Below are 26,472 nucleotides of genomic sequence, written 5' to 3'. Positions count from 1 at the left end.
CATTAAGACTGAGGGGCGTCTTACATCTTTGGCAGCGGGAGAGTTACCAGTCTGTAGGTTAAGTTCCATCTCGAGACCACTAGAGGGTGCTGGTAGCCCTGTGATAGGGACTGGGCAGTTGGTGGCCTGCTTCCTGTCTAGCTCAGTACAGTCTGAACCAGGCCTTGCTAACTGCCAGTCCCAGTATTGAAAAACCTTTAGAATATTCCTTTAAGAGAAAACCTGTCCAAGGAGTGGACCGGGAGAGCAAATAGATTATTTTTTCTGCCATATCATCTTTATCCAAGTGAATTTTTGGTCATAGTAAAGCTGAAATTACTATATTAAAGCTGAAAAGCAGATGACACATTATAACCCAATAACATTTTTTTCTATCATAATATTTTTACTTCCTTAAGATTGCATACCAAATTCATACAATTTGCCTTTTAATTAAACAGAGATTCCGTAGTGTCCTCTTCATAGACTCTTGCAAAGATTCTAGAAATAACCCTTATCTCCGTGTGGGAAGGAAACATCAGTATATTCTTTAAAATTTCACTTAAAAAATTATTTTATCTCAGTTATTCTCTACCAGACTCAACTTAATCTCATTGTTTTAGAAAATATTTGTTCCTCCTGTCAGATATTTCGCTCCTTATGATTTTAAGTACCTTTGGAAGGAAACTGGGGCGCCGAACCCTGCCATCCACAAAGGCGCGGTTTAGGAAAGGGCTGCTCGGACCTTTTGCTCACACATCTTCTATGGCGGGGATCCTCTGTGGGGGTCTACCTCACGCTTTTGTATCAACAGCAGTAACGTTTCTCATCGTAGCTTTAAATAGTTGCAAAGTACTATAATTTCTGGCCTATTGGGAAATATTGGCATTTGGAAATAACACCATTACATTAGTCCAGAATATAGCCAGTAGATAAATACCAGAGCAATTTGATACCCACTGTCATCTATTTAGAAATACACCAACAAGCTCTTTAATAGTCAGAAATATTATATTCCATAGTTCCTTTTCCTCTGATATATTTTGATTTGGTATACCCCGTAATATTTTATGTTAGTATGTTTTTTGCTTCAACTTTCAAAAATTCATCACCTTATCGTATTTCCCTGCCACAAAGCAAATACATAGAAATTTTTGGTTTATTTCTAGTAACCTCAAGTCTTTAAGTATAAATATTTTTCCTTTGGATTAAGTTATTTTAATTAGTAGGTTACAGTTACTGAAACCAGGAAATACATTATAAATTCTGGTAAGCAGCTATTAGGACAGTAAAATCGTTTTTGGAAGTGTGTCTCAGGAGCAAGATTGGTGTGGGGTGGGGCCTGCTTTGCTGCTCTGATTAAAGGCAGCTTCCCTGACCCCAGTACTTTGGCTTATTCCTGTTTCTCTCTGGGAAGAGGAGCGTCAGTGCCTTTCTTTTGTAAAGTGGGCAGAGGGGAAGTGGGAGAAGTGGGGAGGGAGAACCAGACTGATGCAGCTCCCCCAAAACAGAGCAGTTGCAGGAAAGCGTGCACGTGAACAAGCAGATAGAAATCCCTGTAAGGTCTGTCCTTGCTCACATATGCTCTGGGAAGTCTGTGTACTGGGAAGATGGAGAAGATAGATCACCAGGTGGTTCCTACGTGGGAGCTCTGTTAGGGAGAGTGTAGGGATTAAAATGTACACTCTCACTCACATCTGCCTGGGTTTGAATCCCATCATAGCCGCCTCTTAGATGTGCCTTATTTAACCCATCTGTGCTTCAGTGTCTTTCTGTGAATAATCATAGCAGCTTCCTAGTAGGGTGGTTGTAAAATGAAATGCAAAAATGCATAGAGAGCTCTTAGTCTAGTGCCTAATACTTCATAAGCCTTCAATTGATGATAGCTACTTTAAGCTGAGAACTTGCTAGGTGATTTACGTCTAGAACATCAAAATTGAGAATGTTATATGCCATATGAAGTGTTTGACCATAGAAAGAGGAGAAAAATTTACTTGTGGGAAGTCTTTTTAAAAAATCAGAAGCTAGCTGGGGCTGGTGTGGCTCAGCTGGCTCTCCCTCTCTCTCTAAAATCAGTAAACATGTTCTCAGGTGAAGATTAAAAAAAAAAAATTCACAAGCTGTTCTTGGGAAATGACTGCAGAAGAGAGTGTTTTAGGTTGTTGATATATTGGGTTGGCCAAAAAGGCTGCATGGTTTTTTCCATAAAATAAAAAACATTTTCATTTTCAGCAATAACTTTAGTGACTTGGGTACTTTGAGTATGTTGTCTCTCTCTTGCTATTGGCTTCTAGTGGGTAGAAGCCAAGGGTGCTGCTAAACATCTTCCAATGCATAAGGCAGCCCCACAGAAAAGGATTATCTGGCCAAAATGTCAGTAGAACTAAGAAACTTTGCAAACCACTTTCGACATTTCGATCAGTCACACCACCTCTCCATGCATTGCACAAACCTTTTTTGCATTTCAGTTGCATTTTTACCTTTCTTGAAATAATAAAGTATAATACCTCAAAAATGTTGCATGTTTTCTTCCATCCTCAATATTAAAATGGCTGTACAAAAATTCACCAATTTTGATAAGTTTTTATCTAAATGCACATTGATATGACAGCTGCCACAATACAGTCTAACAAAATTGTTTCGAATGAAGTTAAAGACAACTAAGCACTACTAGAGCCATCCTATGGAAAAAACTAAACACACTTTTTCGCCAACCCAATAATTAACCCATGTGAGGTATTGTCTGAAAGCTTGACACATCTATCTTTACGTTGTTAGGGCCTTTTCTCTGTAATATATACTTTGCTTTCAAAATTATCAATCCTGGAAGGGATTATAGTTACTAACATGTTCAATGGACATGAGCTCGTTTTGCTCCAGTATTAAGGCAAATAATTTTTTCTTTCCTCATGTCTAATTTTATAATTTTATTTCCTGTTGATGTACCTATAGGAAAGTTCAGTCTCTTTTCTACCTATGATGTTCTCTTTCTGTTACTGTGCTGCCTGAATTTGATAAATAGGTAAAACTGAGGGAATATATACAGGCAGCTTGTTACTATCCTATAATTGACTCTCACCCCGGATCTACTTGCTCTTGATATTTCAACCAAGGGACTACTTTATGGCTCACCTTTTCCTGTGTTGTCAGAGAGATAATCTCGTGACTTTGTTCCTCAATGATTTCTTTTTGTTGTTGCTTTTGCCCTTAAAGATGAGCCACCAGTGAAACCCAGTGCTGGAGGCGGTAACTCAGTGCTGGCTCTGCTCCTTCACGCTCTGCCTGGTTATCACCTCTGATCTGTTTTTTGATTATCATTAACCTGTCTTATCTTTATTTACATTTTAAAATAACTTTTTATTTGGAAATACTTATAGATACTACAGGAAGTTGCAAATGGAACTCAGAGTTCTGTAAAGAGCTCTGGGTCCCATTGTCTGGTTTCCCCCAACAGGGACATCTAACAGGGCTGCAGTGCGATATCAAAACCAGGAAACTGACACTGCTGTTGGCTGGTAACTAGACCAATAGATCTTACTCAGTTTTTACCATATTTTTAAGCCTCATCGGTGTGTGCGCGCGTCTCTATGCAGTTTTATCGCATGTGCACATTCGCATAAGCATGGCCACAGTCGGGATGCAGGGTTGTTTCATCACCGCAGAAGAGCTGCGTCATTCATGGGCCGCTTTGTAGTCACGCCACCTTCCACCCCACCCCTCTAACCTTCTACTCCCGACTTTGATCTTTGTCCCCCAGAAACCATCCTGTCGTTCCCCCTCTCTATAGTTTTGTCATTTCAAGAATGTTATATGGATTAAATCATAGAATATGCAGATGGAGCTTTTTCACTAAGCATAATGCCCCAGAGGTCCCTCCAGGATGTTGCGTGTATCTGTAGCTTATTGCTCTTTCTTGTGGAGTAGGGTTTCAAAATACGGATGTACCAGAATTTGCTTAGCCGTTCAGCCATTGAAGGGATTTTTGGATTATTTCCAGTACTATTATGAATAAGGCTATTATGTACATGGGTATATAGGTTTTTGTGTGAACACAAGTTTTCATTTCTCTTCCTCGAAGATTGTATAAATTTTAAATTTCTGGAAAATAGCCTTGCCTGATTTGTAGTACACAGTTTAAGAAGAATATTTCTAATCATTTGGTTAGAGTTCAATAATAATTGATAGGGTTCCCAAAGATTTTAATTAAATAAGATCATGTCACTGTAAGAGAATGGATTACAGAGAGTTTAATGTAATGCTTTCTTTTTTTTTAAGACTCCTCCTCAAACGACAAGGAAAAGAAATCTTTCAGCCTTGAAGAGAAGTCCAAAACCTCCAGAAACCGCGTTCATTATAAGAAATTCACAAAAGGTAGAATTAAGCATTGTTTTAAATGTATTTTTGATACTTCTGTTTTCACACTGGGTTTCTTAAAACATTTTTAGCTCTTTACCAGCATTACTTGTTTTACATTGAAAATGGGGAATTATGGATGGCCCAACTGGATAAGTCTGAAGTGGCGCGAAAGTTTCAATATTTATTGTTAATCTACCGGGGATCTTCTTGAAGTGCAGATTCAGATTCATTAGCTCTGATATGGGGCAAAGCTGAGCGTAGAAGTCAGGTTGTTATTTGGAGGAGAAAAGGGATTTTAAATGGCTAGGTCAAGAAATAATTCTAATTGATCACTCAGCATTTTTAGTTACATTTTCTTGTTTTTCAAAGCTTAATGTTGGTGTTGAATAGCTCTTAAAATTTTTCAATTTAGAGAATTATGCTCTGTATTGAGATCTCTAATATGAGAATTCTCACTCCCCAGTTGATTCTTGTATTATTGCACACCATTTCTTCATTTCATGATTCCATGGTCTCTGCGAAGATTGTGTTAGAAAACGTTTGAGGGCCCGGCGGTAAATCCTGTCTTCCTCTCACCGCCTCGCCACTGCCTTCCTAGCACTTGTAATCAATTGTGGGTGCAGTTGTCCTCTGTAACCAGTAGGTGGCGGTCTTGTATTGGTAAGAAACAATTTAACTTGAACTCTCCAACTCCCCAAATGTTTTCCCATAGAACAGTATTATACATTAAGTGGACTTTCCAGGCACAGAAGCCTATTTATTACATAATATACTTATAGTATAAATATGATAATAATTTATGTTGTGATACATAGTCACCATTTGATGGTTCTTCTATGGGAGATTGGATATACATGCCCATCTCTTTGCTTTAGTCTTGTTGGCATGATTGGGAATTCCCTAACTTCTAGAACACACCTGAATAGCAGTGGGAGCTGAAATTCCCACTACTTTAAACTATTAATGGTGGTTCTCACTGAAGCACAGGGCCCCAAAAGGCAGGAGTGAGTTTGGTTTACATGAGAGCCTGACCCAGCAGGCGTGGTTATATGGCTCTTCGTGCTCTCCTCATTTCTCAGGCTAGAGCCTTCTTTGTCTTTTTCTGTATAACTTCCGATTAGGGTTTCTGTCCACCCCCGACCTGCCGCAGAACAGAAGACAGTCCTTGTTGGCCCTTCAGTCCTTTCTAGGAGAGGCGCCATGGTCACGTCATACCCAAGCCCTTAAATGTCCCTTCTTTTCTCATTTAGACCCTCTAGAAAAAAAGAGAGAGAGCAGAAGGGTATTGAGCAAATTAATGACATTAAAATAGGCCTATAACTTTTGGGTGTTCTGGCATCCTTTTAGGCTTTCCCTTTTGCAATTAAAATATTCTAATTTTCTTTAGTACCCGGCTACATGCATGAGTTCATCTGAAGCATTTGGTGAAGCCAGGATAAACCTCTTTAATCTGGGAGTTGCTGGAAGAATCTGCTCTCTATTTCTAGTTAAGCCACTCCCTTGCCAGGTGACCCTGTCAACTTGCTTTGTGTGTTGTGCCTTCATTTTTTCTCTTTTAAAATGAGGTGTGCTCATTAGCCTTGCTTGGGGAGGCAGGGGGCATTGGTACGCAGGGCACGGAGTTCCACACGCAGGGCGAGAGAGGCAGCCGAGCAGACCGAGTGGGAAAGCAGGCGATGCAGACTGGGGCAAGCAGGAAGGGTCGGGGAAGGAGGCAGAAATCCAGGTAGTGACGAAAAAATTATTTATCATCCATCTTAACAATCCACAGGGAGGGATTATTCTAAAGTTCTTTAACTAAGGAAAAGAAATTTTTCTCCTGTGGAGCCACTGCGGTCACTGTACACGAATGGCAAGCTCTGTCCCCTCTAAGGCAGACTGAGTTAGGTCGCAGGAAGCCTGGGCGCTGAGACTCGCTCAGACAGATCGCTTAACCACTTCCCTCCTTTCAGACTCAGTTTCCTCTTTTGTAAAGTGAGGAAAGATGTTTTAAGACATTATTGAGTCCTAAAATAGATTCTGTTTTATGACATCAGGAATGACCCCATTATATGGAACTTTTGATTGTTCAGCATAATGGATAAGGCTTTTAGCCTGTGGGTTTGCTCATAATGAAAGTAACGAATTCACTTATTAGATGAGGATGAGTCATATTGTAACTTCATCTGTGGTCCACAAGATTAAAACATGGGAAGATGGCATTTTATATAACTTAGTGTGAAGAGTGAAGATAAAAATTTTATTTTAGTGAGAGAGCATTGTAAAATTTCTGCTGCCTAAATATTGGCTGTCATTTTAGTTCTGAAACATAATTATTCCTTTCTCTAGTCTGAAGTTTATAATTTTAATTTGAAATAATTTATTAGATAATTTTAAAAGTTAATTCCATCCACATTTGTTGAAAAGCCTGACTTCAATGTGGTTTTTTAATTCAAAAATTATTTAGCAATGCCATATCTGCAGAGAGGAAACAATAGAGAAAATATAAATTTCTACAAAATTATTTTCTATGTAATCTTCTCCCTAGAAGTTGTTGAGAGCATTGCCTTCCCCCCGGTCCGCCCCCAGTTGTCCAATGCGGGATAAAATTTGTGTTTTAAAACTATAGTTGTGCAACGTCATCGTGGTAATTTACTCACACTTCCCATCCCTGTGACAATTTGCAGCATTTTGCTTCTTAAACAAGGAAGCCGCATGCGTGGCACGTGTCCTGGGAGTTGGCTTGCCAGTCCGGACACCCAGACTGTGCTCCCAGACTGGACACCCAACTGCTCCTCCCCGCAGTTGGCCTCTGCTAGTGACGGGCACAAGCTTTCCTCCTCTGATTCTACTGATATTTAAATACAAGGTAGCACCACTGCAGGCTTTTTAAAAATTCTGACTGTCTTATTATTATTTCACCTCCTGCCCTGATCCTTCCCCATTTCCCAGCGTTCTGACATTTCCCTTGCAGTGAAGTTGCCGTAATCTTCTGTCGTAGATTGGTCAGCCCCATGTGTTCTCTCTCTCTTTTTTTTAAATCAAAGTATAATTCTTTTTTATCCTTCCTGATTTGGGAATACAAATGAATTTTCTAAGCAAGTGAAGCTACCTACATAAGCTTTAACTTTTTATTACAATAAACATATTTCTCAACCCTGCATTCCTCGCCCTCGTCCCTTGCCCTCTGAGTGGAAAACGCAGTATTTTTGAGCCTCCGTTATAATACAGTGCTCCACTACAGTTTTCCCGTTAGAATTGTTGGGTTCTATGTGACTTTTGCCCTTAAACTTAAAGGCTCCACATCTCTGTGATTCTTAAATTCTTTGTGGAGCTTCTTTGGTTTCCTTTGCTTCCCATGTGGACTTCTTGGCATTGCCCACGTGTCTGCCTGAAGCAGTAATGTTCCTCCCTTCCAGTTTTCTGCTCTGATAGCCTGGAAGGCCTGATGCACATGATTGTTAGAAAAGCAGCTAAAATGATAGTGAAGAGCTTTTTTATCTGCTCATCCTGGTTCTTGAAATGTTATGGCCAACATTTGAAGATTAATAGATACATGAACCAAATCCAGACGGATAACATGTTTCTTACTCTGTCCAATTTTTTGGGTTGCCATTTTCTCTAAGATCTAAGTTTATCAGCAGTATTTGCTGTGATGTGACTATCATTTGGAACTGAGACCGATAAGCTTTTAAACTCTTTTTTAATATGTAGATTTTATTTAAAAGTGGCCATACATAATTTTATAACATTTATATACTGTTCAACCAGGGCCATTAACTAATAACCATTTCAGTTTTGCTTCCATCTCCCATTTTTATCTACCTCAAAATTCCATTCCATTGGTCTCTGACTCTTAATTCTTCTCTGTGTTTTGTTTTCCAGATCAAATCCAGAGCAAGGCCTGTAACAATCCTGATTTCTACATTTACTTAAGTGAACTTTGCTAAAGGATAAAAATTTCTGATACAAGAACCCATCACCAAAACTTAGAAACACTTGCACCCTCCCTGGTATAGCTTACTCTCTCTACGACCCTGGCAGTTTTCCCTTTGATTTTTAGGTTTGCTTTTCATCTCTGTGTGGTCATATTTTGACATCCTGCTTTAAAATTACAATCTTGCATGCATCCTCTTTTTCTTAATCCCTCCTGCATTCCTTTCCGTTGAACTGCTCTAAAAGGGATCTTTCTTTGCTTTCCTTTTAGCCTATCCGTTCCATTTCAGAAGACAGTTTAGGATAGGTGACCAATACGTGTTTTGAACTAAGGACAACTCCTTTTTCCAAAATAGAAACTGCCACCCTGAGTGTGCTCCGCGGCGCACAATGGGCTGTGCTGATGATGAGGATAAAAATAGATCTCTAGATCTCCTGAGGGATTGTCTCCTCCTCCCCACCACGACCGATTTTACTCCCCACATTTCTGGCTCATTTTCTGAGCTCCTGTCTGGGATGTGCTTCATTTTGTTCTCAGTAGGCTTCCTTTGGAGTGGCCTGTCTGGGTTCTACTGAGTCATCAGTCAGCACCTGGAGGCCTTCGTTTCTAGCTCAGGGAGGAAAAAGAGGGCAACGCAGAGCCACAGGAGAGCATGTCCTTCCCGATGGGAACAGGCTGTACTGACGGGACTGGTGAAACTGCTGCCCATGAAGCTCATTTTGGCACCTGGCTTTGCATTAAATCGGAGGGTGTTTTGTTTTTTAATTTCATGGAGTCACTGAGCAATATCATATTTGAATGCCCCAGTGATAATCAGTGAACTAGAACCTTCTGGGTCATGACATTACTTTGCCTAGTCAGTTTTGCTACAGGAAGCCGAGGAGTGAGTCTGTGACAGTGAACTCAGGCTTTCAGCTCAAAGCAAAGATTCCGGTGTCTAACCCAGAGCCTCGCTCCCCCCAAGCCTCAAGACCTGACGTGTCGTAGTTACATTTTAAAAGGAATTTACCATGAAGTTGACAAATGGGAGTAGATTCGGTCGATTGCTCACAGAATATTTTTTATAGAAGTGGAAATTCCAAAGAAGTGAATATTAAATCACTTGGTTTGTGGGTTTGAAATTAAGTTAAAGAGTTTAGTGTTTTTAATAAGAAGCATGGGTCTTTTGGCCACTGCTTTTGTGAGAAGCCGTTTAATTTCCTGCTCTTATCATGTACCCTATTATTTAAAGCTGACAAAGCAAACTCTTTCACCCCGATCCAGTACTTTTTATTTGCTTTTATTCTTTTGAAATTTCATTTATTCAATTAATTATTGTGCTCCTGTGTGACAAATGCAGTGTGTTCTCATTTACGTGCATATGTGGGGTTTTGAAGATACATATCTAGCAGCATTTTCTATTCTGCATTTCATAATCCTAAGTAGCTCATGTCTCCTTGAAGTAAATAAGATCTGTTTTATAAGTGGGGAAGCCAGAGACACAGAAATTATACCTTGAAGGCACACCAGTAGTAGAGTAGCTTTAGAATTGTTTTCCTCTCAGTCTATATATTCTTGGTTGTTTCTACCATCAAGAGACTGTCAGTAGTAATGGATCTCATATACTTATTTAAGTTTTAAGTGATTTTAAAATTTAATTCTATTAGTTAATTGAAGGATTTTCATCTGTGCAGTGGAGACAGAAAGTCGGTAGTTTATAAAATTGTTTCTTTTTCAAAACTCATTTTGCTTTCAGGAGTTTCATAGCTTATATTTGGGCTCTGTATTTTAGAAAGATTGGTGTTTCTAAAACATATCATATTGTTTTTCTAGGCAAGGACCTATCATCTCGGAGCAAAACAGATCTTGACTGCATTTTTGGGAAAAGACAGAGTAAGAAGACTCCTGAGGTATTAAGCCACATACAGCTGATATGTTCTGTTTCCACAGTTTGATTTTCAGCTATATATAGAACTGTTTATTATGAATAGTAGTTTTGAGACAAAGTACCAAAAGCCTTTTAGAGGCTTCTTACAAGGGCTAAATGTGGTCCTCTTAATTGTTGGGAGATAATATGTTTTATAAGAAATCTTTAAAAAGGGTATGTGCCACCTGGGCTTTGTTGTTGAGTGAGGACTAGACTAACCTCGGGGATGAATCCTGCGGCTGATGTGTTCAAGGGGTGCGTAACCTTTCCATCTCCAGGACAGGGAGGTTGCATGCAGCGATTTTATTTGCTCTGCTCAGACTGCATCACCCTGTTTGGAAGATGGTTTGGGGAAGATGAATGTCATGTATGTCTCCAGTGCTGGTCTGTTTTATTTTAAAAAACATTTTGAAACAGTTGGGATCAGCATTGAGAGTCAGGAAGGGATTTAGATGTGCTGTACTTCCTCCACTGCGTAGTACTGCTTCAGAACCAGAAGATGGGATAGGGAGTCTAAACTATGCGCTAAATGAGATGAGTCCATAATTCATAATCCTAACTATAAAGCTGGGCTGTGCAATGTAGCACAACTTCTTGTGTGTGTGTGCCAGTTCCAGCTGTAAAAGACAGTCTTGGATAAAGTTTGATGCCAATACTAGATTTTTTAAAATATAGATTTTTAGAGATAATGGGCTCAAAATATTTAAAATTGGTGTTGTCTACAGAGGTCTGGATTATATGGTTGCTGTGGCCATTGCTCAGCTAACCTGGTACGTCATACTTGTGTTGCTGGGTTGGTTCCTAGCCAAGCCCCTTGGAGACTACAGAACAAAAAAGACTTGCTTCATTTATTTCTTATATTTCTCCCAACTGACAAACTTCGTAGATGATAGCTATTTGTTACTTGATCATTATTTTCAAAGACTCTGGGGTGACCAGTTACTAGAAATTTTGTTTGGCAGTTGCCTTTGTAGGTTGGGACTAAATTTTTGATCTTTTAGCACTTTTGTGACTCTGTCCCTTTAGCAACGGGGACAGGAGAAGCAGACCCAGAGAGGAAACCTAGGCCCCCTGGCTTGCCGAGGGCGGCGCCCGTGGGCCTGCTGAGCCATGTCAAAGGCAGGCGGTCATTAGGGAGGAGGCCCTCTGCTCTCGGGTCATGCTGAATGCTTCCTTCTCGAGGCTGGGGAGAGCCAAGGCCGTCAGACAGCCCTGCTCCTGGTCACACCTCTACTCGTTGCTGGTTAGTGCCTGACCCGGATTAGGCCCCTGCTCACTAAGGACTTTGTATCTGCCTTCTCTCGGCCTTCCCCTCGAACCCCTCCTTTGACCACGGTCAGGAATTTCAGGGTCCCCAGGGAAACTCTGTCACCTCTGATCTGCCCCAACAGCCCCCTCCCATGGCCACGCCCTGCACCTTTGCATTAGCCCCACGTCCCTCCCTGGGGCCCTGATGCTGACCTCCTGTCCCCACGCCCTCAGACCAGCATTCTGGCAGCACTGGCTTTTCCAAATCCTTGCATTCTCGGATGCCTTGGTCCTCCCTTTTCTCCCTGCTGCCAACACCTACTACCCCCAGCCCTCCTCTCCTCCAGCTCTCTCTTTGAAATTTTACAGTCGAACAGGTCAGGGAAGGAGATATTATTGATGGGCTTCTGGTAGAACTTTAAAAGAATTTATGTGGTAAGCACAGGAAGCGTTTCGTTACAGATTAGAGGGTTCTAATCCTCGGCACCCGTCTCCTGGAGGGCTTACCGGTGTTTGGTGCCATGAGGTTCTCTACACTTTTTGGTTTTATTTGGCTTTTTGCTGGTGTAGTCATCCGTGATCATCTTAAAGCGAGCCTGTGTTTGAGGAGCTTCAGAGACCGTTGTGCCCGGCCAGCCCAGGGGAAATCTACTCTGGTGCAGTTGGTGTAGAGAACACCTGTCTTGACATGATAATGCTGTGTTTTGTGCAGGATTTACATCCAGGTACATCTCAGTCTCATTCTAACTTAACGTTTTCTTCTGATGAGGCATTTAAAATCCGAATTGTCTGGTGGGGTGGATTTATGTCCCAGCGCAGCTCTTGACCTGTAGAGGTCGCTCTCAACAGCCCTTGCACTCAAATTGCCTGAGGAGCTTCTAAAAAAATGCCGGTGCCAGGGTTCCCCCCAGGCCAAGCAGATCCAGATCTTGGGTTAGGGCCATGCCTACGTATTTTAAAAAAGAAGAAGAAAAATTTAATTTAAAATAAAACAATGCCTATTCAGATGATTGAGGTAACTATTCTAATGTGTAATAAGGAGTAAGGATTGAGAACCACCAGTAGAAGCCCTGATATGTAACTATACAGGGTGGGGCAAAAGTAGTTCTACAGTTATTTGTATGGAAAATAATACAATAATTAATAAACAATAACACAAGAACAAACTCAGTGTTTCGCAAACTCACAACTGTAAACCTACTTTTGCCCCACCCAGCATTTGTAGAGTGTCCAGCTTTAGGGTCACAAGTATTGCCTAGAACAGGGCTTCTCCAATCTTAGTATGTACATACATCATCTGGGGATTTTGTTAAACTGCAGATTCTGGTTCCCGTGGGTGGGGTGGAGCTCCCAGGAGGTGGTGATGATGCTGGTGGTGGTGGCCATGCTGTGCTGCACGCACCAGGCTGAGTAGGTGGGATCGATGCGTTCACATTTGACACATACCTGTATGTGTATATAAGATAGAATGTATTTCAGTCCCATTACATTTTCAGACATTGAATAAAAAGTCTTTCTGCAGAGTCACTTTTAATTTTAAATTTTACGCACACAAGGATTTTCACATATAGAGTTTGTTTTTATTGAGGCACACCTGAATAAACTGTTGCTAAGAAACCTTACCTGTTAGTTACAACAGCTCTTAGAGCCAGGGGCGGGATGCCTTTGATCCAATTTGTTTGAAAATACAACCTCTTTTGGCTCCTGTTTGCAGTTGGAAAGAATATTGCTTTGTTTCCACTCCCTTGACCCCCATAGCAACATTGGCCCGCGTTGGTGTGTGGCATTGCCAAGGCAGAGGTGCTGCTGGAGGTCAGTAGCTGAAGAAGCTCAGAAACCGTGGCAGCATTGAATGTTAAAGCAGTAAGGCCTCTCCGGGGGCTCTGGATAAGGCGCTGACATTGATGTTGTTGTTGATCTAAATGTAAGGAGCATTGGACATTGGCAACGTCTGGCTTGGGGCAACCTTCTGTCTCTCACAGTAACCCAAACTTACTAATTTCTACAACCCCCGACTGTTAAAATAATAGAAATTACAGTTTTATTAACCGTCCGTGTGCCAGGTATTAACGCTGGACACTTATAATAGTATCTCATTTAATCCTTGTAACACTTCTGTGAAGTAGGCATAATTAGCACCTTTTCAGCAGTGAGGGAACTGAGGCTCAGAAATACTTGTTACAAAACTCCACAGTGGCACAAATGGGATATAAATCCCAGGTCCCCCTGACTCCGATGGCAGTGTCCTTTCCCTTTTCCACAATACTACCCATGTTAGCTGCTTTCACATTTTTGTTAATCTACATTTAAGTGATTTTAGTTTTGTTTTAGATTTTGTTTAGTTTTGTTTTAGAAATAATGTTTGCCTTTGAAAACTTCTGCCTCGCCTGCAGTCGAGTTGCACTGTTACAGGATTAGAAGCATGTTACCCATGCCTAGGCCAACAGTGGGGGCGATTTCACTTTGTCTCTGGAGCTGGAGGCTGAATCCAGAGAGGGCTAGCCAGAGGTTCTGGAGCAGAGATACTGTGTTATCTGTGCATTTTCTGGTCTCTCAAATGAATTGAATGATCTGAATATATTTTTATTTTTAAAAAAACAAATTATCAGCAGCCCTCAATAATAGTCATGAGGGTTTTGTTTTTTTTTAACTTTCTATTTTGAAATAACTACAGACACATTGGAAGTTGCAGATGTAGTTCAGAGCTTCAGAGGGGTTCTGTGTGCCCTTCACCCAGTTATCCAGTGGTTACGTCTTAGATGACTGGAGTACAGATGAAAACCAGGAGCTTCGCAGTGGTGCCATCCTTGTGTCTAGTTCTGTGCCACTGTATCGCACTTGTGTGTGCAGACTGCTCTCCCACCACAGAGGTCTTCCTCGCGCTGCCCCCCGTTTAGTTGTACCCCCTCTGCCCCCATCCCTACCCCTGCAGCTGCTGCTGCCAACAGAATTGTCTAGTTTGAAACAGAATGTATGTGAATAGTCTGATCTCTCTCGGTTTGCTGCAGAGTCTGCTCATATCAATAATGATCAATACACAGGTTTTAGGGGCTACTTGTAGTTTCCATGACCTACCTCCCACTCTTATTCATGCTAGTTTTTATGTCTTCTATCATATGAGTCTCTAGAGAGAGCCTTGTAGAAATCAGATCATTTGATGTCTTTAAGAAGTCCAAACCTGTCGATTAAGTCACTCACTTTACTAATTTTGGAAATGTATCAAACTGTAAACTGATGTGTAAATGCCAAGTGGTTTCATTATTGTGTGGCTGCTTTGTCATCTGTAACACGTTGGTGTAGGAGAGCTGCTTGGGCGGCACCTCAGGGTGTGCTCCCTAGAGTGAGGTGGGTGAACGCCTTGAAGTTACTTGTGAAATATGCGTGTTGGTGTGTGTGCATGTATGTGTATGAAGTTCGGTGCTTTTATCAGATTTTCAAAGGGGTCCTTAATAGAAAAAGAAGGTTTAAAATCCAGGACTATGCATAAAATCTTTTCCCAGTCAAAAAAAAATTGCTTCAAATGAAAATGTTCTTTGTGCGGGTAGTAGGAGGGAGCCTTGTATTGTGTAGCAGAACAAACTGTGCCAAGCCACGAATCTGATTTCTTATTTTCTATATAATATATAGAAATAAAAGGAAAATAACATTAAAACAAAATAATCCAAGCTAAACCTAGGGTACATTTATGAAATTTAAATTATACTTTCTGTCCTCCCTCTGACCTTTGTATGTCTAAAAGGGAATCGCATCCTCTGTCTTTTCACACGTGGACTTTTTCATCCATCACATGCACTGGACAGTGAACTACTTAAAGAGGGAGGATTTATGTTGTACTCATTTCCGGGTCCCCAGCGTGTGATAAATTCAGTGCTTAGTACATGTTAGGTAGGGATTCAGTAAATTAAAATCCCATTGTTTTTCTCTTTTTTAAAAGTGGATTTAATTTTTACTCATGGTTTGTATAGTTTCAAAGTTGATACTTGAAATATTTTTTTCCTTTTGAAATGTTTTGATCAATAAATAACTATTTCTTCCCTGAGAGTAGGAATTATTCATCAATTAATTTCCAGTCCCATGCCACGCATAACCCCGCATCGTAGATTTTCGAGAGGATCATTGAACGAATGTGTGCTATATTATTTTATGATTTTAAAAATCAACCCCATTTGCCAGAAATGAACTTTTAGACATTGCATTTCCCTCTGGAATAGTTTGTCATAGGCTTGACCATTCGCCATTGCCGCAGAATTTAGAGGCTTCCATTCTCTTCAGGGACTGCGCCCGGCTGGACCGGCGCGTGGTGCCCCCGGAAGCCGCGAGGCGTCTGGGGCGCGGCTTCCCTGGCCGAAACGGGCCGTTCGGAACTACTTGCTCAAACGATGAAAGATCATCACAAGCTATCAGCTACTCCAAACACTTTTAATAAACTCTTCAGTGTAAGAATGACTGGTTATATACTTCTGTACGTTTCTAATTTTCAAATCCTCCTTTTCCCCACCATCTCTGCGCTATATTAATGAGAAGACAATAACTCTGGATCGGAGTGCACCTAAATTAGAGATGTATGCACTTTCTGCAGAGACAAAGAAATGATCGAATATATTGAATTGAAATTACGAGGGCCCCTTGAGACCTGCAGCAGGTACTTGTGCTGGCCGGTGCCTGCCAGGAGTTGTGGATACAAGTGTGGGGTGCGTGTGTTTTCTCACTTGGTTTGCATGTTGGAGTTGGAGACGTTGAAAAACAAATTCCATTAGTTCCTATCTGGTTGAACTTCCTGATGGTCCTTTTTTTTTTCTTCTCTCATTTTTTCCCTCCCCCCCCCACCTTACCAGTTTCCTTCCTCTCTCCAACTTGTTTCCTGATTCAGCCTTATCACCAGAGAAAATACTCCTGAAGCATATCAAGGAATTAGAATGTATTACCAGCATTTCTCCTGTTTCTACAAACAACATGTTTCTGGCCTAGTGCCCTGGCAAAATAACTGTTGATCTCTTTACCTGACTGAATTAGAAAGCTTGTGATATTTCTTATACTCTCCCAGGATACCTAATTATCCGTCACTTTCCTTGAATTCTTCTGATGACTTTGGCTCCGTGAACCAAAGCATGACTTCTTTATGGTTTGTGTCCCCTTCTCATCAGCTGTCATGAATCCCCTTTCCATTTCTTGCAGATCGTCAAATCGGAAAACTAACTTTTCAGCAGATCCTCCTTTTTGGTTGGTTGAATTCTTGGGGCGTTTTGGGCCTCTTTGTTCTAGTTCTATAAAGCGCCCCAAGCAGATGATAGGGAAGCTCATCAGGAAAAGAAGAGCCCTTTTAATTTTTACTTAAAATATCTTTGAATCAAACACTCTTATTTCTCCTTACTTCTGAATTTTCATGTTAATGACCTGTTTTTGTGAGTTAGGTTGAGTTTTGTAAATGGCTTATGGACTGTAGAACCTTAAATTTGAGTCTCCCCGATTCCTGCAACTCCTGTCACTCTGCTCCCCGCCTCACTCCCGGTCTGGGCACCAGCATGCAAAAGTTGGGCAGGTTTTCCAGCGTAGTATTGGCTAAAGTAATCTTTTAGTGAAGAAACGTTTTTTTTTTAGATATTATTTTATTACTTTTAGAGAGAGGGGAAGGGAGGGAGAAAGAGACGGAAAGAAACATTATCAGTTGCCCCTTGCACACATTCCAACCGGGGGCCAAACCTGCAACCCAGACATGTGCCCTGACCGGGAATTGAACCAACGACCTTTTGCTTTGCGGTATGGCGCCCAAGCAACTGAGCCACACCGGTCAGGGCAAGTGAAGAAACTTTTAGTTTCAGATAAATTTAAGCTAATTTCATAACCAGTCCAAATAATACATTTAATGTCTATAGTTTATTTGTCAGCAATGATGACTTCAATAATTCTTGTCATCATTTTGACCATTGATAATAGAATCAAGATGCAAAATAATCTCTCTAAGCTGGGACATTTAGTCAAAACTAAATAAATTAAGTTTTATGACGATATGTGAAGTTTCATTTAATCCTAGAAAGGTCCAACATGGTAGTAGCTAGAGGAGAATTAAATTAAAGGCTAGGGCATGAAACCTGACCATGAGTTCAACCTATTCCAAGATATGAAGGTACCAGCTATGCCAAATGCAGGCTTGGGCTGCTGTGGGTGGGTTGTGCCTACACGCTGAAAGCAACAGGGTTTTTGCTTGTTTTCTGCACTGGTGACTATATTTGGACTGTTCTATTCATGACTAGGTGCCGTATCTTAAAAGGTTTTATTCAGAGAACAGCACTAGGGACATAAGTACCTAGGAAGAATGTTATGCACAGGAACTAGCAAACAGATGATTAGGAAATTCTGCCTGGACTACAGAGAGATCCTGGCTTTGAATATTAGATGCTTTCCATGGTCCTGTAGAAAAGAACAAGTTTATTTGGTAAGCTTCATAAGGAAGGACTAGTACTAGTGGACGAAGTTTATGGAAAGATTTCTACTCAGAGGAAGAAAGCAATGTGGGTTGGTAAAGCTGTCCTTGTGCCTGTCCTCATAGGATGTACCTCATGCTTAGTTTCCTGGAGGAATTCTTGGAAGAGGTAGGAGTCTGAACTAAATGCATGTGACTTCTTCCAAGTCTAAGTTTCTTTGATTCTGGGGTAAAGAGAATACATGAAATACATTTGAAATGCTACTTGACTTGAAGTTTTGCATTAACTACTGAGTTATTCATTCAGGAGATGAATGGGAAAAGTCTTTGGTGTTTTCAAACAAGAAGTCAAATAGTCTTGAGGTAAAATAGCAAATTGTCTTAATGATTTAAGACTTAAAAGAGTTATTAGAAATTTTGCATATCAAAGTGAAATGAGCTGTCTTGGATGTTATTTTATCCGTAAACTCAGTTTTCTTAACTGTAAAATGAGTGTGTTGAATTATATGTTCTAGTAGTTGATTCTGGTTTCCAAAGGTGGCCTCAGTGATAGTTTCCTTTTCATATATTGTTCTAGGTTGACCCTTGCTACTTCTCCATCAGAAGGTGGAGCCTATTCCTTTCCCCTTTCATCTGGGCAGGCTGATGACTTGCTTGTAGCCGATAGAATCTCGTGGTAGGGATGCTGTGTGACTCCTGGGGCCTTTTTGGCTGAAACACTTGGCTCTTGAAGCTTTCGGCCAGTGTAAGTGGCCCAGCTGCCCTAGGCCCCCAAGTGGTGAGAAAGCCTGAAGGAGTTCATGTGGAGAAACCATGACTTGGAGAGTTCTGCAGGTGCCTCCAGACTGCCAGAAGAGAGGCAGGTGCCTGGCCAGCCCCTTGCTGTGCCAGCTCTAACCACTTTTTTTTTTAATCCTCACCCAGGACATTTTTAATTGCTTTTAGAGAAGGGGGGGAAGGGGGGGGATATCAATGTGAGAAACATCAATCTGTTGTCTTCTCACACACGCCCTGATCAGGAATCAAACCTGCAGCTGGGTATGTGGCCTGACTGGGAATCGAACACGCTACCTTTTGGTCTAAAGGACCACACTCTGACTAACTAAGCCACACTGGGCAAGGCAGCTCTAACCACTCTTTGACCACAGCCACATTAGAGAGACCCGAGCCAGAACTACCCAGCCAAGCTCTTTGACTTGCTGGCCATAGAAATAGTAATAATGAAGTGATTGTTAATGTTTTAAGCTGCTACATTTTTTGGTGTGGTTTGTCACCAAGATCACTGAAATGTCTCTCTAGGATCTGTCATTCTATGGTTCTCTGTTTATACATTGATGGTGAACGTGGTATTGCTCACCATCTAAACCATGACCATCTTAACCAATAGAATGAAGAAACAATGTCATCTAATGAAATGTTCTATTTCTCTGGTTTCTTCTACAGGGAGCCTCATTTAGTGGAATATAGAGAATAGGCACTTTAGAGTGTAATAAGTCTGCATTTACGACAATGAATAGTTTGAAGATTATGTGATTTGAGACAAGTTATTTAACCTCTATGAATCTCAGCTTTTTTATTCATAAAATGGGGATGATAAAATAAAACAGGAGTGATAAAATATCTAGGATAAGTAATAATCCATGTAAATCTCAGCAAAGTCCCTAGCATGTAATAACTGCCCAGTGCATCTTTGTTGCTGCTAAGATCACTATCGTGATTGTTAACACACTCATTTAAGGTGGTGAATAATAACTTCCACTGAAACATAATTTTGAAATGAGAAAATTGTAATCCATGTGTGTATGGTCACATGCTGAACAATATGTAATACAAATGTACTGACTGAACTCACTCATTGCCAGTAAGCTCTCTCTCTTCTCAAAGTCCTCGAGCAAAGGGCCTTTCATATTGCCTTTACAGCAGTGATAGAGGACTTCCTAGCCAACCAGTTTGTTTTACCTGGTATTTAAGATAAGTAATGACAAAGGCAGTGATCTCCCTTCTAAGACATCTGTACAATCTTGTGTAGAGGTATAGGCATTTGTTTAGAGTGTAAAGAACTTGTTGCTTTAAAAAAAAAATGAAAGAAAACTGAGATAGGAGTTCTTTATCATCGTCAATATTTATTGAGTATCCATGGAGATGACGGTACTGAATTAAATAAAATTTATACTATCTGTTTTCCTAAAAGATTTACAGTGTTTTAGTACCCTTAGAGTCTGTTTGTTTATATAAAGGTAATAGGATCCCAATGACAGAAAGAGCTTTGGGATCGTGGCCCTAGTATGTCCCTGTACCCAGGTAAGACTATTTCTGTTATCATTCTGGAAATTAGTCTGATTTAAATGTCAGTAGGAAGGGAAAACAGATTTAAATGTGAGCTTCAGAGATGAAGCGAGATATAAAGAATGTTCCCATTTAAAGAAGAAGGAGACGGTACAAATTATCTAGACAGTTAACAGAAATTTTAACTTTTGGAGGCATTTACCAATGGAATCAAATGCCGTCCAAGAGAACTGAGGGACAGTCCATTCAGGAGGTACCAGGAGACCATTATTCTACCCTTTCCTTTCACTGAAATTCATCTGAACAACATAACATCCTTGGAGATATGAAAATGAAAACAAAATAGTAAATAGTTTACCGAAGATACTAAGTTCGAACCAGGATGATTCTTTGTACTAGTACAATCTTCACTTCTATTAATATGATAGAAACCAGACACAAAAGATAACTCTCTTATAGGTTACATACTGCTCTGTTTTCTTCTTCTCTTCCTCAATAAAGACAGTTTGCTGGTACTTATTTAATAATGGAAAATCAGGGGGAAACTTGAAAGGCCATAAAAACTTAACCGTTCGGCACTTGCTGAGTACCTGGTGTGTCCCAGTTGTTACTCTAACTGCTGAAATGATGAAGACAACAGGCCCGCTTCGCGGAATGCACGGTCCTCTGCTGGAGGAGCTGGCGATGTTAACACGCTGAGCAAAGTGAGTGAATTCTCTGAGAGCCTAACAGCGTATTTTCCCCACGGCAGCGTTAATGATCTTTTGAGAACGTGATTGAGATCACGTCACTACTTTGTTCAGACCCTCCCAAGTTTCCCTGTCACACTCAGAGTAAAAGGCAGATCCTTCTAATGGCCTAAAGTCCTACGCGGTCCTGTCCTGCACCTCCCTCCCCATCACACACACACACACACACACACACACCTCTCTCTCTCTCTGTCTGTCTGTCTCTCTCTCTTTTACACACACACACACTCACTCACTCACTCACTCACTGTTACTGCCCTTACTCATCTTCTCGTTTTACCTTGCGCACTCTGTCCTGGTCACCCTGATCTCCTCCCTGTCCCTCCAGGGCTTCAGGATTGCTCCCTCCTCACGTCTCAGTCCTTGGTAGCTCCTCTGCATGGAAAGGCTTGCTCCTGCCTCCTTCACATTTTGTCAGCTCACATCATCTCAGTCAGTCTTCCTTGATTACCCTGTTTATAACTGAAAGTGCCAACAATAACAACAAAAAACCCTATACTCTTGGATCCTCTTCTTTGCTTTATTTTTCTCTATATACCAGTTATCACCATCTGATGTACTGAATAGTTTACTTGTTTCCTGTCTTCCTCAGAACGGAACCCTCACGTGGGCAGGAATTGTACTCTTGTATTAGTAGCATTTAGAATCATGCCCGGCATCCTGTAGGTTCTCAATGAAGCTTTTGTTGAATTGACTCCAGTTGTTTAACAGTGCTTTACACACTGTGGGAACACAGACCAGGGAGCCATTAACTCTCATTGGGACAGTATGGGAAAGGTACAGACAGGCATAGTCAATTGATCTAGGCCCAAAGGGCAGGGGCCTCTGGGTGGATCAGCCATAGGAAAGAAGACAGAACTTGAACAGCAGCTTATCCAAGGTCTCAAATTCATATGCCAATGGGGTCCTGGCATGTGACTATAAATATGTAAATAGCCTGACTTTAAAACAACAGGGAATCAGGGGAACTGATATTCCTGCCTGAAAGTATCCAAGATTCATAAATAATGACGGTGACATGTTGATGATAGCGGCGGCGGTGTTAAATCTTCTTCAGGGCAAGTGAATCATGTTTGCGGTCTCCTCTGACACAGACTGCTAGTTTGTAATCTTTGGCGTATTTGGAGGTGAGAAAGCTGGGTAGTTTTATGTGCTTAAGTGTGGAATTGCCCAGCAAAAACTAGCTGCTTAGGACCATCTTGTTGAGTGTGTTAGGCAGTATACTAAACATATTTAAGATGTGCTTTTTATCTCCCGGCTATGTGAATATTCATATCTATCCTCCATAGGAACTTGTATTCCTCTGAGATTTGAACTTTTGCCACCCCATGCTTTGGTGGCTGTCAAAGGCTTAGGGATGGATAAGAAGCTTAGGGAACATGTGCCGTATGGGCAACCGCCTGACTGGAGTGAGATCGGTGTGCAAACAGTGCCTGAGATCAAGTTATTGGCTGGCCTGCTCTAATTCAGAGTGCAAGTGAAATCATTCCAAGTGAGTAAGAAGCATTACATAGCTAGATTTTCTATTGAGCACAGCTTTTGATAAAAGGAAGAAGAGCTGGATATTGACTTTTTGGTGCCTGTTCTATCAGTGGTCTGTTAATCAACAGAGGATAAATTATTGCTCTTCAGAAACAGGAAAGGATCCCCTTGGCTTGAAGGCATTTCTACCTTTCTTTTCTTTGTGTTTTCTCTTTATTGGGAGAGGATCTTTCCTCCAGCCATTTGCTCCTTGGGGGTTTTGTTAAGGAATGAAGGGAAACTGAAGGGAGCTTTTTTGATTTATCTTCTATCCTTTCCTTTTGGTCACTCCACAGGGCTAAAATAGCCGAGTTGGCTTTAATATGTCGCCATTAGAGACCAAACATTAGCTGGAATAAACCATCATGCCTCACAATGAAAAATGTCCTCTGATTGGCTAATTAATCAGTCAAAGGGGAATGACATGGCTCTCGGCTTGAGGGACTCTGCTGGAGAGAAACAGGCTGTTGATAAATGGTTTTCCAACAAATTCATATATCAAGGAAACTTAGTCATTTTTTAACTATAGTTTGTGTGACTGCAGTTTTTTTCCAACTTTTTCTTTTCTGCTGCTCTTGCTGTTTAAGCTGCGTTTTTGTTGTTGATGGAAAAATATAGGATTTTAGATATGAGAAAAGAAATGCTTCCTACTTATTCACGTCTGTTAGTTTGGTTTTGACTGTCTGACTTTATCCATAGGTGAATTCAAATAGTTATTTTCAAAGTAATTTATGAAATTTTTGAAATTTCCTGGCTTCCTTTACAGTGAAGGTGCCCAGATTCTGGTCCGTGCTGCCTGAGTTTGGGTTCTGGCCCCATCGGTTTCTAGTAGTAAGATACTGGGCAAAGCATTTAATCTCTCTGTGCTTTGCCTTCTTGTCTTTAAGAGGGGTAATAATAGTGCCACTTAATAGGATGGTGGTGAAAATTAACTGATGTCATCCGTATAGCATTTGGAACAGTGCCTGGCACGTATGATTACTTTTAAAATATTTGTTATTTTTAATGAAAGTTATAAATACACATAGATTTTAAAAATTGAGCTGTGCTAAACAGCAAGAAAAATGGCATTCTTCAATCATACCCCTTACCTCTTCACCTCCCAAGCCTGTTCCCCATAGCATCTCCAGTTCTTTTTAAATTATGTGATATTTACCTTTATATTTTCTTTTATTTTTTCCTCCTTTTAAATTAAGTTTATTGGGGTGACATTGCTTAATAAGATTGTATAGGTTTCAAGTGTATATTTCTATGCTATGTCATCTGTATATTGCACTGTGTGCCTAACAACCAAAGTCGAATCATCTTCCACCAGGATATATTTGATCCCATTTACCCTTTACCACCCTCTACCCCCCTTCTCTCTGGGGTCTGTGTCTATGAGTTTTTGTTTACTTATTCATTTGCTGCTTTCAGTTTTATATCACATATGAGTGAAATTATATGGTTCTTAACTTTTCTGTCTGACTTACGCTATCTTGTATTGATTTTCTTGATGTGTTCATTTTTAACATTATCTATACTTCTTTTTGGGTAGATTAGGATTTACGCCTTTTACCACTCAAAATAATAATGTATTATAATTACTAGTTATTTTGGTATTTGGTGTTTATATTTTTATGACTATGTAAATACCATTCCCTGTTAAGCCAAGTTGTGCACTGTAATGACATTTCCTTTTCTGTATTTGTGTGGTTTTCTGGTGGGAAACAAAAGGTGTATCCATGTAATTTTCCCCATACCCTCTGCCAGCCTCATTATAAAGCTTTCTGAAGCGTCACACCTGTTGGATACCCTGTCACATCAGTCATTCCCCAGGAGAGCACCCTCCGAGGACGCCCTTCTTTCTGCTCACTCTGGACCGGCTGTTAGGTTTGTTCCACACACGCCGTCCTAGACATTTTCCTCCACCTTGTCCCTGTTATCTCCTCTGTCTGGAATCCTGTGTCACCTCCCCCATCTTCCACAGCTTTCTGAGAAGGGGTGCAGATCTGAGAATCTCTATCCTAATATCATGGCAGATTGTGTGAATGTGGAATTCTGGGTTGGAAATTATTTTCTCTCAGAATTTCGAGGGTATTACTCTAGTGTCTTCTGATACTGGTTGTTGCTGTTCTTATTTTGATCCTTTACACGTATCTGTTTTCTTTGTCTTGTCTTCGAGTTTTTAGGATCTTTTTATCTTTGGATTTCTAAAATCTTGTGGAAAGGTGAGTTGGCTGGGTTTTTATTCGCCAGGTCCTTGGTAGGCTTTCCAATGGGAAGATTCATGTCCTTCCATGAGTTCTGGAAAAATTACCTTGTATTCATTCTTTGATCATTTTTTCCCCTTTGTTTTCTCTGGAAGTTACTAGTTCCATAGTGAACTTCTTGGATTATTCCTCAGATTTTTAAAATTTTTTGCTTTATTTTTCTGTATCTTTGTTCTGCTTAGGGGAAGATTTTCTTGAGTTTATCTTCTAAACTTTCTTTAAAAACTTTTTAATTTTGCTCTCATTTTAATATCCAAGAGCTACTTCTCATTATCTAATTGTTCCTTCATATTATTTTAAAATAGCATCTTGTTCTTGTTTCATGAATACAATATATTCTTTTATCTCTGAATGAATTGTTAGGAGATTTACAGGTTGTTTTCTTTTTCATCTGAGTTCCTTTCTTCTTTTGGGTTTAAGAGTCAATCAATGAACAACTGACTGGAAGCTCAGGTGGCACAGGCAGCACTGCTCACCCCGTGAGTTTCACTGTAGCTTGTTCATGGCGAGGTGGCCTCGGCTTTAGGAAACCCCTCAGATGTCAGGATTTGCAGGTCTTTTCTTCAGTGGGGCATAGTTTCACCAGCAAGGCACTCTTGCTTGGGGAACATGGCCTAGACCCCGGTAAGGGATGGGGTGGGGAGGTCCTTGCATACGTACCCTGCCCTGGTCTGGCCGCCCTCTTGCCAGGTGACATCTCGCCCTGCCTTCCAGCTGCAGCTCAGGCCTTTCCCAGCCTAGCCTCTCTGGCTCAGTCTTTCCAGAGATTTAACCTTTTGTCTCCTCCTGCACTTTTATTTGAGGTGGAACACTAAGATAAAACCCTTTCACATCAAAGGAAAATTTTGTTTAAAATTTTAACAAATCTTTTTCTCATCTGTCGATTCCACAATGTAAACTATTTTCTTTCAAAAGTCCTGGGGGTTGAGGGAGCTGATGTTCTCAAATCCTGGCCCTAGCATTAGTCCCATTTTAAAACAAACAAAAAACAACAACAACAACAACAACAGAAACTTGCCATATTTGCTACTCAGATTTACTTCCCTATAAGGTGTATTTACACAGGATTGCCCTACAAACCATCTAAATTTTAAATTATTACTGGTGGACTTCCCCTCTGCACATGGATATTTTCTCTTTTCCCTCGTCATCCTCATGACTATTTCCTACTCAGATCTCTAGAATATATATTTGTCATTATCCTTCCTCTCCCTTAGCCCTGATGTTCATCCTTCCTATGAGTTCAGCACAAAGCTTAGTCCCGCATTGTCTAAAATATCATGGAAATACGCAGTTCTTAATTTACTTTATAGACATATGTGAGCACACTGCAGAAAATGCTCTGAGCTTCCAGAATTGCACTGTTGTTATTATGATTATCCTGATAAGGAAGCCTTTTGGGTGTGATTTCTGTGGCCAGCAAGCTGCATCTGTTGTAGGTTTGGTTCAAGCACAAGTGGCAGGAGGCTGTAGGTCACATGTCTTGCCCCTGGCTCCCGTTTTCCTCTCCCACAGAGAGAAGAATATGAGGTGTTCTGCCGGGAGAGATAGGCCTCACGTACTGCAGGTTTGCCTTTCTTAGATGTTATAATTGTGTTGTTGGGAAAGATTCATGGAAACTACTTATGATGTTAAGGTGGAAAGAAAAATTTACTGACTGACGAGTATCTCTGCTTCAGCCTTAGATCTGTTGGTAACTACCCTTTTGTCCTTGATCCAGGCCTTAACTTCTCTGGTCCTGATTTTCAGATTGAAGCTTCGCTTTCTGTGAGAATGAATGAGATGAGTAGATTAAACACATACCCAGAGAAGTAGGGGAAAGGAGTGAAAACACGAAG

General features: G+C 40.7%; 1 protein-coding gene across 1 annotated transcript in view; it reads left to right on the top strand.

Annotated features, from left to right (window-relative positions):
- Positions 1 to 26,472, top strand: part of PINX1 (PIN2 (TERF1) interacting telomerase inhibitor 1) — a 72,662-nt gene that overhangs the window by 9,999 nt on the left and 36,191 nt on the right. Inside the window, exons 5-6 of the mRNA XM_054576037.1 lie at positions 4,255 to 4,350; positions 10,064 to 10,140. Coding sequence (XP_054432012.1) covers positions 4,255 to 4,350; positions 10,064 to 10,140 — 173 coding nt within the window. The remainder of the gene's footprint in view (positions 1 to 4,254; positions 4,351 to 10,063; positions 10,141 to 26,472) is intronic.

This window comes from Pteronotus mesoamericanus, unplaced genomic scaffold, assembly GCF_021234165.1.
Source record: "Pteronotus mesoamericanus isolate MK-2021 breed Mesoamerican mustached bat unplaced genomic scaffold, CSHL_Meso_final contig_32, whole genome shotgun sequence".
NCBI lineage: Eukaryota > Metazoa > Chordata > Mammalia > Chiroptera > Mormoopidae > Pteronotus > Pteronotus mesoamericanus.
This window is presented reverse-complemented; position numbering and strand designations above follow the sequence as displayed.